The following is a 15,709-nucleotide window of genomic DNA, read 5'->3' as shown; positions in this document are numbered from 1 at the left end:
TAGTGCACAATGTACTAATACTGTAAATAGTTTCTACCATTAAGAATAGGAGGCAACTCGACCGGTCCCACAATTTGTCCATTAAGAATTCCACTCCACAAATTAATTTTGAATTGGTAATGGGACCGATCTTCTCGTTCTTCATGTATCTGTGTGGTTTTCTGTCTGCCAGCTATGGACGTTGTGTAAATTGAAATATCCATCCCTTTGCAAGCCGATTCTACAGTCCACAATATTTCATTGAAAAAATTCGGGTTTTAGAATATTTTTAATAGGCTTACGTTTGGCCTCAATCTCGCTTGATGGAAGGCGAAAATGAGGCCTAAGATGGTACACGTTTGTCTAAAAGGTGTCTGTTCACTTTGACTTTAAAGATGTATGTCCAGATTATAGCGTTAACCAAATAATATTATCTAACGTTTTAAACTTACGTGATTTTCATTCATAGTCAAAATACCAGCAACAGGACTTATCATGCTAACACACACGAGTAATATTTACCTCGGCATTTCGGCAACATTACAGTGGCCGTGGTCACGAGTAGACTGAAGTGTGAGATGTCAAGTCTGCCTAGCAGCGCGAGTCCTTCGAACTACCCTGTATTTTGCAGTGTGGAGGAGAGGATCTGAATGAACACACATTTCTAGTATAAACGTAGCTATCATAAGGTCGCGGGTGAGCAAAGTAGGTGATTGTTTCAGTTCATTAATATGGACCTCGGCAAAGTAACGCCTGATTCAATAAATTAGTAGGTAATGTAACATGTTTTTACTTAACAGTGACGGCTTGCGGCATCAGCAAAGTGATAAGAATGCCTAATGTTATTGCAGTAAGATACATGTGCCATACCATTTCTGAATCTGCATAACATGCCTAATTTATTGACGTTATTTATTTGTTTCGTTTCTAGTCATTTTTTTTCATGGCAGATGGTTAAAGTTGAAATTCATGTTTTTGAGACAACTTAAATCAAGATTAATGAAGTTTTTTTCAGCATTTTACGGTAGTTACTGACAAAATAACACACTGCACTTCTGAAGTAACTATTCACGATTCGATACACATAAAAAACTGTTATTAAGAGCTTTCCAAGTCAATGCTGGTAAGTACTAAAAATGTCAAGACAAAGGGGAGTATGGTCTTGGAGGTGGTATTGGTCATGTACAAAGTTGAATTTTTAAAATCGGTTGACAAAGCAAATTATACATACCTATTGTTTTTTTTTTCAAAAATTTATGCTGTCTTTTGGCTCTCCTGTAAAGTTACCTTTTGTCGCTTATGCCATTTCGCCTTTCAGGCGTCGCTATAGTTAACGTTAGGTTGAAGCTTTACATTCACATCATGCTACACCAGTATCAGTATCGGCCAGGCCGTGCGCGCAGTACGCGGGAGACGTTCCGAATTAAATTGTACGATACCTACGTAAAAATAAAACAAAATGAAATATAATTACCTTGGTAACACCGGTCTTAAAGTCTCCCATGTTAGTCTAGGAGGTGCGTCTTTTAGTAACATTTACGGGTAAGCGAAATCACAAGTCAATTGCTAAATTAGTTTTGCGTTGTGACCTCATTTACTATTGAATATACTTATATGATGGTGAACAGTTCAAAGAGGGAGCGCTGGACTAAAACAACGTTTGAAAAACAGCGTTGCGACTTGCCGTAACATTATGCTGAGTGTGGCCCATTTTATACTATTCGATGTTATTTTTATTCTTTCCATCTAATGTATTTTATGTGTATCGAATATGTGTAAATAATGAATGATGAATGAATAATGAATGAATGTCTCTCTGTCTCTCTCTCTCTCTATAAGGTATAAAATATACCTAAACTTGGAAGATTCAGTACACAATACGAAATCATTAGAAAAATATTATTTGATTTTTTCGTAATGTCTACGGAACCCTATCCTGGACGTGTACGACACGCTCTTGGCCGGTTTTTATTATTAAATTGTGATGTAAATGCATCGTGTCGTTTCGACTCTCTAGTTTCATTTAAACCATTTAGCGCGTAATAATAATAAAATAATAAATAATTCATAAAATTATCTAACATCAATAACATCTCTACCCAAGACGCACAAATCGTGGTTGTTTGTGCATACACTACTCGAAAAGGTGAATAACATGGATTAATTAACTAACATCAATAACATCTCTACCCAAGACGCGCCAATCGTGGTTGTTTGTGCATACACTGATCGAAAAGGTGAATAACATGGATTAATTAAAAAATCTATACCTATAAAACAGTACCGTGACTGACTGACTGACTGACAGACAACGCACAGCCTAAACTACTGTTGCTAGAGACTTGAAATTTGGCATACATGTACCTCGAGTGTTGTAGAGGTGCACTAAGGAAGGATTTTTTGAAATTCCCACGGGATGGGGAAATATCTAAACTTTTTTATTTCTTTGTTTGCAGTCGAATCTCTGAAACTAATGAGCCTTTTTTAAAAATTCTTTCACCGTTAGTAAGCTACACTATTGTTGATTGACTTAGGTTACTTTTTATCTGGGATAATGAAAATTGCCTCGGGATAGAAATAAATTAATTCGATTGACTATGCATTAGACTGCACCAAATATGATGAAAAAAGCTACGTACACACATACATATATATATATATATATATATATATATATATATATATATATATATACCAGCTTTTGCCCGCGGCTTCGCCCGCGTGGAATTCGGTTATCGTTATCGCGCGCTGTTCCCTCGGGAACTCTGCATTTTTCCGGGATAAAAAAATTGCTTTTATCACTCTCTGGCCCATAAACTATCTCTATGACAAAAATCACGTCATGTGCTTTTAGGTATGGGTGCTCAGTTCAAAAAGTATGGTGTTTGTTTTTTTGTATGAAGGAGATAATGATAGGAACGACTGATCCGATTTAAAAATACTATTATTATTATTATTAAATAAAAATTAATACTTTACAAAGGTTTTTACCCAGGTAAGTAGATACAAAGTTCCCGCCGGACGTAAAAGTTGGGGGCAACAGCTAGTCTTCAATAAATTAGAAAGAGAAACATTTATTTATATTAGCATCAACACATACACAGGCTAAAGAATACAAACATAAACATAAATAGAGGCTGTTTAAAGTGTTATACTTATATAAATTAATAATAATAATAGTATCCGTAAAATAGCCATAGTGCTGCATATTTGCAGGTGGTAGGACCTTGTGCAAGGTCCGCCCGGATTGCTACCACCATCTTGCTCGCTAATCCTGCCGTGAAACAGCAGTGCTTGCACTGTTGTGTTTCGGCGTGGAGAGTAAGACAGCCGGTGAAATGACTGGCACTTGAGGTATCCCATCTTAGGCCTCTAGGTTGGCAACGCATCTGCAATACCCCTGGTGTTGCAGATGTTTATGGGCGGTGGTGATCTCTTACCATCAGGAGACCCACTTGCTCGCTTGCCATCCAGTTGAATAAAAAAAAATAAAAAAAATATATATTGTCAACAACGTGGTTGACATAACTAACTGCGATGCAATCAGGCCACGTTTTCGTCATCGTTCACTACTGCGGATTACCGATAACATTCCAGTAGGTACAGTCACCAGCCCCAATATCTGACACAACATAGCGTGCAAAAATATCTGATACGACTCTATTTCTTGGGCCGATAGGACAGATATTTTTGTTCGCTCCGCTGTGGCAGATATTAATGCAGGTGACTGTACGCTGTTGACGATACGCTGCATTGGTCATCAAATACTGATGTCATCCCAGGGCACTTCAAATACTTGACGCTCACATGTACCTACCTTCACTTTCAGGTTACAAGATAAAGAAAAAAGTGTGGAACTAATAAGAGAAACGTTAAAGTTAGGTGTTAACTATATGGAAACTAGTCCATGGTATGGTCAAGGAAGTTCAGAAATAAGTTACGGCAAGGTAATTAGAAATATGTATCTAATATCTAGATTAGGTAGTATTTAGTAGTCGTATTAATATGCGTAAAAGTGATAACAGCAGTAGTGATTCGATAGGTACCTACCCCATAATTGTAATAATTAAAGTCAGCAGGGCTACTACGAAACTCAAAACTCGAGTTCGTGTCGTGCGGTCCCTCTGACACTTACACTATTTAATACGAGAGCGAGAGGGACGGCACGATACGAACTTCGAGTTTCGAGTTTCGTAGAAGCCCTGCAGGGCGGGCGGGTCATGTTTGTTAAGTAGGTATACAGCTAGCACGATAAACGTCTTGACTGGGCTTTGTCGCTTTGTGCGTAAGAAAGTAGGAAAAATGCATGAGCGACTAGCGGAAAAATGGCGCACATTCTAATCGTTCTGAGATGGTGCACTGGTGTGTTGTCACGTAATAATCCCAGCAATTGTAATACAAATACTCTCGGTGAGTTAACCTGACTTAAAGTTTGTGCACAAATTCATTGATATTGAAAATTTTAGGCACTCAAAGGAATTCCAAGAGAGTCGTACTTCATTGGAAGTAAAGTTGGACGCTATGAGAAGAATGTTCAGCACATGTTTGACTTTTCCGCGGAAAAAACCGAAGCCGCCGTTGACATGACCTTGGAACGACTTGGGCTCGAATACGTGGATTTAATCCAGGTTAGTTTATAGTACGTTATGATGATACAAGTGTGCTAAGTTGGTCAGCTTCCTTAGGGCGTTTGCCTACGGCTCGCGCTTACAATAAAGCCTCGTGTGTAATGAAATGATCAATAGTTTGTATTGATACGGCGAGATGTGAGTTGCATACGACGTTTTCCTATATACCTGTATTGTTAGTAACTTTTATAAAGTTCAACTGACCGTTGCCAAGTACTGACTGTCCGGAGCTTCTTTTGAAAACTTTTAGCGGCCCTGGGCACAACATGCTGCATTCGGTACTAAGCCTAATTTTCAGGCGAGAGTTGAGTAGCTATCGGTTATCGTTTGGTAATGGAGTAGGAACTAGGGGGCTCCAATCCATCGCAGGGCCCTGGGCACGTGCCCAGTGTGCCCAGTGGGGAAGAGGGGCCTGGTTTTTGTGCAAAATTAATAAAGCAATTTATGAACCAAAAACCTCAATGAAGCCAACTTTGATAAAGCGCTCGCCAAATTCACACCTTATAATCACTACGTTTACTTATTGTATTTTACACTAAAAAAATCATACTAAGTATTTAACACTATTTACAAGGTTTATAATAAGTACAGTTTCAAATATATTCACACTAGTCGAGCTTCTTTTTATTTAATTACACAACATACCCTATTGTATTATGTACACGTAAATCGTAAACGTAGTGTAGGTACTCGTAAAATGTCAGGACTTTTTTGCAATTTTTCTCTGAACTTTTATAAAGCTGCAGAAGCATGTCATGTATTGTATCTAAACACTAGTTAAGTGTACGGCAAAGTGTAAAGTGTCGTAGTCTATTTGAGCTTTAATCATATGTAACGGAACGTTCGACTTGGCGTCTGCTCTGGACGAAGGTTGCGTTGCGTTAAGTACATAGTCTTTTTATTTTACAGATCCATGACCCAACCTTTGTGCCAGACTTGTCCGTAATATTAAAAGAAACGTTGCCAGCCCTGGAAAGAGCCGTCAAAGATGGCAAAGCCCGATTTATCGGATTGTGTGATTACGATTTAGATAGAATGAAGGAAATTATTGAAGAGACCGATATCAAAATATCTACAGTACTATCATACGCTAAATCAACACTGCACGACAATAGATTGCAAAATTTTACTAACTATTTCAAGGTGTGTTTTTACCATTGTACCATTATTTTTCGCTGGTACCACCACTAATATCTGACACAAAAAAGCCTGCATTATATCAGATACGACTCTATTCTCTAGAACCGGCAAAGAGGTGTCAGATATTTTTGCACGTTCTGGTGTGGTAAATATTAATGCAGATGACTGTACCACACCGCGTTAAATTTGCTATTTTTAATTATTTCAGGGCTCCGGCAAATATTTAGTTTTCTAATTGGGTTCCGTTGCCAAAAAAGTTTGAGAATCGCTGTACTCTAGGTATTACTTAGTAGGTAACATTGAACTTGATATTATCAAAAATAATTTGCCCAAGTACCATCAGCCAAGTATAGTGATCTATCAATTTTTAAGCAAGTTCCTTTCGAATGAATAATCAAGTTAACAGACACGTCTATTGTCATTATTGTTTTATGAACACCACATGAACATAGTTTTTACCAATAAATAAATAAATAATAAATAAATGACATGCAAACGATTATCAACTTTAGGGTGGTGACCACATATTTGGCTCAAGGTACTAAGGTACCTATAGATGTGCTTTACCATTATTTAGGTAGATTATGTTATGACATTTCCTTTATCAGAAAAATCAATAAGGCTGATTGTCGCATTACTTGTAAGTGACAAATGTGACAATAGTCTTTTTCTCAGACATCCAAGAAAATGTCCTCATCTTCGTGGTCATAGAACGCGAAGTACCTACGTCATTGTATAGCGCTTATTGAAGACTAGTTCTAATTTCAAATTAGAGGACAGTAATGGAATTTCATACAACATTGCTAGCCTACGCCAGCAAAGAGATATCGTCTTTTGTTTCAGTGGGTTTTATTTATTGTTATAATTTATTTACCAATTATTAAGGTGTCGTCATTTTTTAGTAATTTAAGTCATCTCAGGATTTGGTGAAAAAAAAAACATTAACCCACAAAACATTAACTTACAAAAAAATAGTTGAAAAAGAGTACCTACCTATTTTGGCGGGTATAGACAAAAAAAAAACAAATACTTATACGGTTTATATCTAAAACGAGTGATTTTGAATTAAAACACATAAGTGTTATTGTTTCCGATTTCCTTGGATTTATTTGAGAAAAGCACTATATCTACAAGCTTCTGCCACGAACAGGGACTCATTGACACTCGGCCAATTCGGCAGGCAATCCCCTATTTCGCGGCATTTGACATTGAACCTTTGAATGGTAAAGGTATTTCTCGGTCGACTATTCTAAAAGTTAAATAGTTATTTGTGCAACAAGAGAGCAAAGTTGTTTTTTGTTGCGAGTGTTGATTTTGAATCCCGAGTAAGCGAAGGATTCTATAATTGAATCACGAGCGTTAGCGAGTGATTCTAGGTTAGAATCCTGAGATCAGCAAGGGATTGAAATACACGAGATGCAAAAAAACTTTGGTCTCGTGTGACACATACAATTTTTCACCTCAGCAGCGAGAACATAATTTAAATGTAACATAAGAATAAAACCACATATGCCTACCTGTTTACAAAACAAACACATTTTTTTTAAATTGAATCCGATTATTATCAAATATAATAATTACATTTAAAACCATAAAAAAGAGTCCAGCAGCTACAATACAAATCGCATACTCATAACATGCAATCTTAACTTCTTGTACTAATGTCACACTTATTTTTTAATACTGCAAAAAGCCTCATCTCGGGGTAATTGAAAAGGTTGAACAATTAAACCTTTAAATATGATTTTTATTAAGATTTCTATTACATAAACATAAATAGATTTGTTAAAAAATCATTGAATTTAACAAATAATAATTATACTGTAGAGGCAGTATACGGAATTCTTTTATAAAAAAAAACAAGAGAAGCGGATTTCGTGCAACGAGGTTGCATACTTTATTAAAAGATCGGGAAAATTTACATTTTGGAAATATTTCGATATATGTTTAATACCAAAAACTTAATTTAAGTTTGTAATCGACAAATTTGATCCTATCTCTTGTTTTTTTCGAGTTGAAGTGAAATGACAGATCAAAGTAAAGTTCAAATATTTGGAATTCAGTGAGTAGACCCAACACCGTACTCAGCATTTAAAAAAAATAATTAAAAAGTTACTTTGTCTCACGGAGTGAGCAAAATGCGATTTTGCTCACTGATTTCTCATAGCAAAACCTGCCTGTTTGAGGTGCTGAGGTGAAAAAGTTTTTTTTTTTAAATAGTTTATTTTGTCCATTAAAAATTTCGTAAACTCATCTGAATCAAAAAGTGCCTACCAATTAAAAGCCTGCAAAAGTGCCTGAAACCTGCCATATTTTGAAAGACGTATAATTTAACGAAACCCGCATTAGGTATTTTCAAAAATTAATTTTACCATTTTGCTGCGTAACTAGTTAATGTATAATTCTAATATGAGTGAGTCTCACGGTAGTTTCATGTTCAAAATATCAGATCCTGACTTGGTGTCGAACGAACTGACAGACGGACGGGCGTTGTGTAACCTATGGAACCCTAAATAATAAAAGGACCCGTATTTTATTGGAAGTCGATTAAAAAAAAAGTTAATAATGATCATCTAACCCTTTCGCAGAGTAAAGGCGTGGGAGTTATTAATGCAGCTGCCACAGGCATGGGCCTGCTCACGAACAACGGGCCGCAGCCGTGGCACCCCGCCAGCGACCACATCAAATCTTTCTGCAAGCAGGCATCTGACTACTGCAAAGTGAGCAATAGCTACTTAGGTACTTACGTGACAAATAAGGAGTAAAGTCAGGGCGATTCGGGTGATCAGTTCACCGAAACTTGTTCAAATAGACCTACTCCTTTTTGATCCATCATCTCCGCGATAACTCAATTTTGTGAGCGGCTTTTCAGTCAACTTATATTTTACAACGCGCTCGCGTTTTTTAGCTCGCGTGACATTTATATTCCTCTTATCTAATAATGGTTCTATGTTATGGATGGCGACTCTATAGCTACCCTACACCGCTTGCCTACATAGACCTCTAAAACCATAATCGTAACACTCGTCACTGACACGGCGAAAGATTGATAACCAAAATTTAATAATCACTCAATGGTATTTCAGGAACAAGGTGTAGAGTTAGCTCGGCTAGCAACGTGGTTTACGCTAAACCAACCGAATATCGACACAAATGTTTGCGGATTTTTCGACATTGCGCAAATGAAGGATACCTTAAGCCTAGTGGACGGAGGGCTCACTCAACATGAACAAAATATCCTAGCTGATTTGCAGTCAAGGTAACAAGATATCTAAACGACCTTGTGCTTGCCAAGTTGCTTGCTAAGTACTTATAAGTTTTAATGTTATAAAAAAATAACCTTATTAATAGTTACCTACTGTTTTTGAAACAAGGTATAGATAAATAAGATAGAACGTTGGGAGACCACTTAGTTGATCAGTTCGTGTATTTGTGTCATATCATCTGTCTCCGCTGCCCCAAAAGTGAGTATTAAAATGAAGGGCACTATAGGTACTAAAGTGTATTCGCCGAAAGTTGATAAGTACCTATTATGATAACGTCTCGAAAAAGCGGCTGTCTGTCGCTTAACTATCGCAAACTGAAAGACGGGCATCGCTTGTCACCGCGCGAACTGAGTTTCTTGTTACGTGGGCCAATGGGGCCAATCAACTTTTTTACCGACACTGGGTGTCTCCGTTATACCAAAATTGTATCTGGCATTACCAAAAAATCGCACTTCCAACAAGATATTTCACGGTTTAATAGCTTAAACTTACGTAGGATAATAGCATGTATTCATGTACACCATCTATTAAATTACAGAAAAAACATGTTTACTTACTTACAAAAATCTGCAATTGTTTGAAAAATGTCGCGGACAGATTAGTGTCGGTAAAAAGTTGATTGGCCCACGTACCCTTAGGCACAGAATAACTAATAGTACTACCGTACAGAAGGGACTCTCTCGAACAAAAGTCAAGTTTAGGTATAAATCGTTGCCTACTCTTACGACTTGCACGCGAAATTGAAACTTATCATGTTACACGAGCGTTCATATTCCCTTGGGCACCGTTTATTTATACAGCCGTAAACAATATCGAAGTCATAGTTTGCAAAAAAAATAAGTTGGTAGGTACCTACACAAATCACGCGCGACGCGTCCAGCATGCGAGCTAAGCGGCAACCCACTGCCGTGCACCCAATGGTTGGGTGCGCCGGCCGAACGTACCTGAACTGCGGAGTGTCCAATGCCTGCCTTAGAGGCTGTTTCACCATCCATTGATTAGTGTTAACTGACGATTAAATGTGATGCCGCCTCCGTCTATTCAAACAAAACAAATAGAGACGGCATCACATTTAACCGTCAGTTAACACTAATCAATGGATGGTAAAACAGCCCCTTAGTGTAAGTTTTCGGTTACAAAATACGTCTAGATCGAGTTCGCGTTAAAATCTCAATTTGTATGAAAGGAAACACGAGTTTGCATTGTTCGTGTTTATTCGAGATAGATTTCGTTTATGTTGTAACCGAAAACTTACACTTACAGGCATAACAGTGCCTAAGTATTCGTCAAACGCCTGGCCTGGGCAAACGAACGGACGCTGCGGCCATATTGCCGTGTTGTTCTGTGCCCTTAGTGTAAGTTATCGGTTACAAAATACGTCTCGATCGCGTTCGCGTTAAAATCTCAATTTGTATAGAAACACGAACATCGCAAACGTTCCGCTAGAGGCGCTGTTCGTGGTTCCATATAAATTGAGATTTTAACGCGAACGCGATCGAGACGTATTTTGTAACCGAAAACTTACACTAGGGGTACTGGAATGGGTTTCGAGTCTGTCATTTGGGTGTTCACGTGTTTTCTATTCCATACTGTTTCAAATTCTTGGTTAGGTATTTCGGTGGGAATAGCTCATTAGCTCGATTTAACTGAACCCGTTTTATTTCTTTTTACTAGGTTCTTCGACAAGGTTTGCCTTCACTGGGATGGCGTGGAATTGCCTGCCTATAGAGAGGAGCTTAAAAATAAAAATAAATAAAATAACGGAGATCGCCCTGGGCAGCACCGATAGAATTAAAATTGTGTCACGATTTGTTAGGTATCTATTTTAGTTAATAATTCCTGTTTTTAGGTCATTAAGAACTTGGGTCATAGTAGCTGAACTTATTATTAAGATATTTAGAGAGTAATTGAAAACTAAGCTTCTCCTGATAAAAAGTAATAAAAAATGCAAGTATTTTATGATTGATTTTATTTGAAACTGCAGCTGTTATGTAGGTACAGTCAAGTGCAAAGATACTTAACTTAACATTAAGGTCATATTTTTGTAACTTTGACCGTGTCGATATCCTTTTGACTGTACCTACTTAACTTGTTCTTTTTTTAAATAAGTCTTATACCAAACAAATACTCTGTATTTGATATTTCTTAGTCCACATTTGAGACAACAATTCGACGTGTCAACTTCCATCATATTGTTATATGTTGTACCTACATAATTTACAGAGCTATTATGCTTTGCGAATATCCGGGAAAGATGGAGTTTTTAAAGGTAGTTCAGGTATTTGGCAAAAAGACAACGCCAAACATCACATTCAAATACTCCAGTGCAATCTTCTATTAAGTACCTATTTATTACTTTTTAACCGACTTCAAAAAAGGAGGAGGTTCTCAATTCAATTGTATGTTTTTTTATGTATGTTTGTTACGCGATAACTCCGCCAATTATGGGCCGAATTTCAAAATTCTTTTTAAGTTCTAAAACACATACTTCCGAGGTGGTCCCATTGACACCAAGTCAGGATCTGATAATGGGATCTTAGAGAAATCGAGGGCAACCATCGAATTTTTAAAGCACACCTATAGCGATTTTGGCATTTTTAACATCAAGTCAAGTATTTACATTCAGAATGTATCATTTGGTGAACTGGACCCTGATAAAGAAGACCGTAGGTACCGGTACTCTGCTATAAAATGATATAACTATGCTGTGTTTGAGCAATGGAATCGTTGTGAGATGCACTTTGGCTACAAATCACTTAAAAACTATATATATATAGTTTTTAGTGATTTGTAGCCAAAGTGCATCTCACAGCGATTCCATTGCTCAAATATATATATATATACTTGGTATGTTCCATAAACCCGAGTTTATCATAATATGTTCATTCATACCTACTTCCCATCATGTAATAATATGTTAATAAATAAATAAACTCCAGTATTTTGTTATATTCTTTAATTTTCAAACAGGAATGTACTTAACTATAAAATTGAAGGTGTTAATGGTCATGGTCATTGATGGACTAAAAATGTAGATACATGGACTTATTTAGTGATAAAACACAGCACAGCCACTACCTACTGCTACCTGCAATTTTAATAACTCAAAGCCATGCATGCAATATGCTGGGGTTAGTATCAGATGGTCCTAAACGCAGCTGGTCTACAGCATTAACTCGTAAGTAAAATACCACAAACGGGACTTATCACGCTAAACACACGAGTAATATATACCTCAACGTTTCGACCACATTACAGTGGCCGTGGTCACGAGTAGGTAGACTGAAGTGTGGGGTGTGGGTAAAGCATAGCATCAACTCGTCCTAAAATCATTTGTACGAAATTGCAACTTGGCTAAGAGTTATCGTCTATGAAGCAACTCGTCAGAAAATTATTTTATCTACTGTCCGCCCGTGAAGCAACTCGCGTGTACGAATCGGGTAACATTCAGCCTATTTCAATCTTACCTGAACATTAAGATTAAGCGGTATTGTAAATGAGTAAAAATTGGACAACCTGAGACAAACAGACATAATTTTATTCAGACTTGTTCGGTGAAGTTTGGATTGAGAAGGAGAGTAATTATAAATAGTATGTTTACCTATATATAATAAATATGAGTATTAAATTTTAGATTTTAGATCCCATCCACGTATGTTGAACTCGTTAGATCAATCTATCACAACAGTTCAGCCAACATTAAACTGCAGACTGTACGTCCCACATTTAAAATAGAAAAAGGTGTCAAACAGGGCGACCCGCTGTCTCCCAAGTTGTTAACCAGTTGTCTCCAGGAGATCTTTCAAAAATTAGCCGCCTCATGGGAGAACAGGGGCGTTGAAAACACAGCATTGTAACTTGAACAAATGCTTCAAGACCTCAGCAGTGCGAGCCTTGAGGTTGGACTCATCATGAACCGAGCTAAGACTAAGGTCATGAACTCATGACTAATAGTGTTAAACGTAAAACCGTAGTGGATGTACAGGACATACATTACGTCGACGAGTATATTTACTTAGGCCAGATATCATCCTTCGGAAACAGGCCAGATAAAGAAATCGATAGACGTATCGAAAACGCCTGGAAGAGCTTCTGGTATATGAAATCGTTAATGAAAGGGAACTTTCCAATATCGCTAAAGCGTAAACTCGTCGACATGTGTGTCCTGGCCATCCTAACCTACGGCGCGCAAACGTGGTCACTTACAGAAGAACGGACCGGATTAAAAACACTAAGCTGCGCTCAAAGACTCGAATTGCTGACGTGGGCGTAAAGACGGCCAAGTTGAAGTGGGACTGGGCTGGACATGTCTGTCGAATGAACCCAGAACGTTGGGCCAAAAATGTTACGGAATGGGTCCCTAGTGACGGATACCGTAATAGAGGCAGACCGAAGAGGAGATGGAGAGACGACTTAGATGCCTATAATGTGGGATGGCGGGAGCTCGCCTTTCATAGGCAGGAGTGGAGCAAGAGAGGAGAGGCCTTTGCCCAGCAGTGGGACACAAAAATAGGCTAATAATAAAAAAAAAAATATGTTTTTGATGGAATATAAGTCTAAGACTGTGAGAATAACTCGTTATGTTTATATTTGTACAGATGATATTTTCAACAAACTATTATTTCTGAAGAGTTCATTTTTAGATCAGTTACTTTTTAACCGAATAGCGAATTTGCCCGGATAATTTTAAGACGATTATCTATAGAGGCCAGTTACTTTTTGGGCAACTGACGAGTTGCTTCTAAGACGGGTTACTTTTTAGCCTAGTTGCGATTTCGTCCAGATGATTTTAGGACCAGTTGATGCTGTAGACCATCTGATACCTACTAACCCTTCAATAATACCAACGACTACTTATTGCTATGGTAGGTATTGCACGCAGGGTATTTGAGAGCCCAATTACTGTCGCATTTTCACATCATAGTAGGTATTAATCTGTTAAGTCGCGCATACACCAGATATGTGCGAGGAACATTCCACCAATAGGATTACTTGATTTTCCTGCCTTACTCAACGGTACTTTCATTCTTATTCGCACACTTGATGCGGGTGTCAGCCTTAAAATGCGACCAATTAGGTAATCTAGGTGACTCGTGGGATTGATGTATTATCCATTTTATTGCAGATATATCTATCACATATTAATATAGTAAAGAATTAAAAATTTCAAAGTTACCTACACCTAGAAAACATCGTCTTTATTTTTCACGCGCTCTACGCTAGAATTTTCATTTGATTCTTAATTATGATTCAAGTGCTACAATGGTAAAACACATTTACAAACTTATCAGTTACAGCACCAAATTTCAATAACAACAGTAAAATTAATATTATGTAATTTTTATCAATACATATTATCGTTTTGATACAATAACATAACAATATCCTACATATAATTAGCCTATCTCGGACTTGCGACAGTAGGCTTAAATGGAATCATCTTTAATAATACGCGTATCTTATCATACATTGTACTTATAATTGATAGATAACCTGGTTAATAAAAATTCGACTTCTGATCAATGTAGCATTTGTTTCATAATTTTACAAAGAATTACATAATGACGGCAGACTATATTAATGATTATGTATTTATATTTATTGATCACATTTGGAACATCATAATAGCTTAAAAACATTCTAGATACCTACGTACGTAGATTTATTGCTTATGATTTAAAACTTCACAACTGAGGAGATAGGTTCCAGTTCTACGAGATAGCTTAATCGCTTTCTACCTACCTAATTCTAGCTTTGTGGTCAGTTGGTCTCTTGCCTTTAATCAAAGCATTACAGCAGCTCTGTTGTGTGACATGCAAGGTGGAAAGAAAGACAAACAATATATTTACAAGTTAATATGTCGAAAGGTACCTACTTGTATATAATAACAATATGATAAAAATCTTCTTTATTTTCATTATAATAATAAAAAATAAATAAATATTGCAATAATGTAAAAACTGAAATACATGAAAATCACATTAAATTATTTATTGCTTACTTGAACACTATCTTCTTGATAACTTGGCGAAACCTCTGAGTACAAAATACATAGTAATACATGTACCTTCTTACCCTGAGTTATCCTCTATTACAAAAGGTAAATGTATGAATAAGGAATTAACAATTCAGATCTGCCGGTAGTGTACCGTCAGCATCAAAAGTAGCTTGTTACTTTTTACTCTGTCACATTAACACATTTGTCAATCTTGTATAGAGCTAAGTACGTAGCTGTGAAACGACAAAGTACAAAAGTAACCAGCTACTTTTGATGCTGACTGTACAACTGTGCCTTCAGTGGAGCCGCGTACAGTCAATAGCAACCACCTTGACGTATTCCCGTGACGATAACCTAAATATCTACAGTCAAAGGCTAAAATCATTCTGGCTTTATTTACCACAAAAAACTTAAACATAAAACATCTTATATGGCTAAAATGACAGTTTAAGTTGTTATAGAAGATTGTAGGTAACACGGTTAGTCTTACAACAACAAAAACTTAAACCTGACTTAGACAAACCTACAGTTTTCTATAAGCAGACATGTGCTGAACACGTGTTCAAGGATTATTATCTATTGTTTTATTAGTATGCCTTCTGACGTTCGTGCCGTCGCGGCATTAGTCTTTTAAGTTTAGTAGTAAATTAAAGGGTCATGCTGGAAACCAGCGCTGCGGCTTGCCGTGGCAACACGCT

The 15,709-nt window shown here is 37.1% G+C and overlaps 1 protein-coding gene across 1 annotated transcript; it reads left to right on the top strand.

Moving 5' to 3' along the window:
* Positions 1 to 1,228: 1,228 nt before the first annotated feature.
* Positions 1,229 to 10,972, top strand: LOC141433231 (uncharacterized). Its single transcript, XM_074095179.1, has 7 exons — positions 1,229 to 1,521; positions 3,809 to 3,926; positions 4,446 to 4,607; positions 5,517 to 5,750; positions 8,336 to 8,467; positions 8,834 to 9,006; positions 10,688 to 10,972. The coding sequence occupies exons 1-7, from the start codon at positions 1,439 to 1,441 to the stop codon at positions 10,767 to 10,769; spliced, it is 984 nt and encodes a 327-aa protein (XP_073951280.1). The 5' UTR covers positions 1,229 to 1,438; the 3' UTR covers positions 10,770 to 10,972.
* The last annotated feature ends 4,737 nt before the right edge of the window (positions 10,973 to 15,709 follow it).

The sequence above is a fragment of the Choristoneura fumiferana genome, chromosome Z (assembly GCF_025370935.1).
Source record: "Choristoneura fumiferana chromosome Z, NRCan_CFum_1, whole genome shotgun sequence".
Taxonomy (NCBI): Eukaryota; Metazoa; Arthropoda; class Insecta; order Lepidoptera; family Tortricidae; genus Choristoneura; species Choristoneura fumiferana.
Note: the sequence above shows the minus strand (reverse complement) of the source record. Positions and strands in the feature narration are given on the sequence as shown.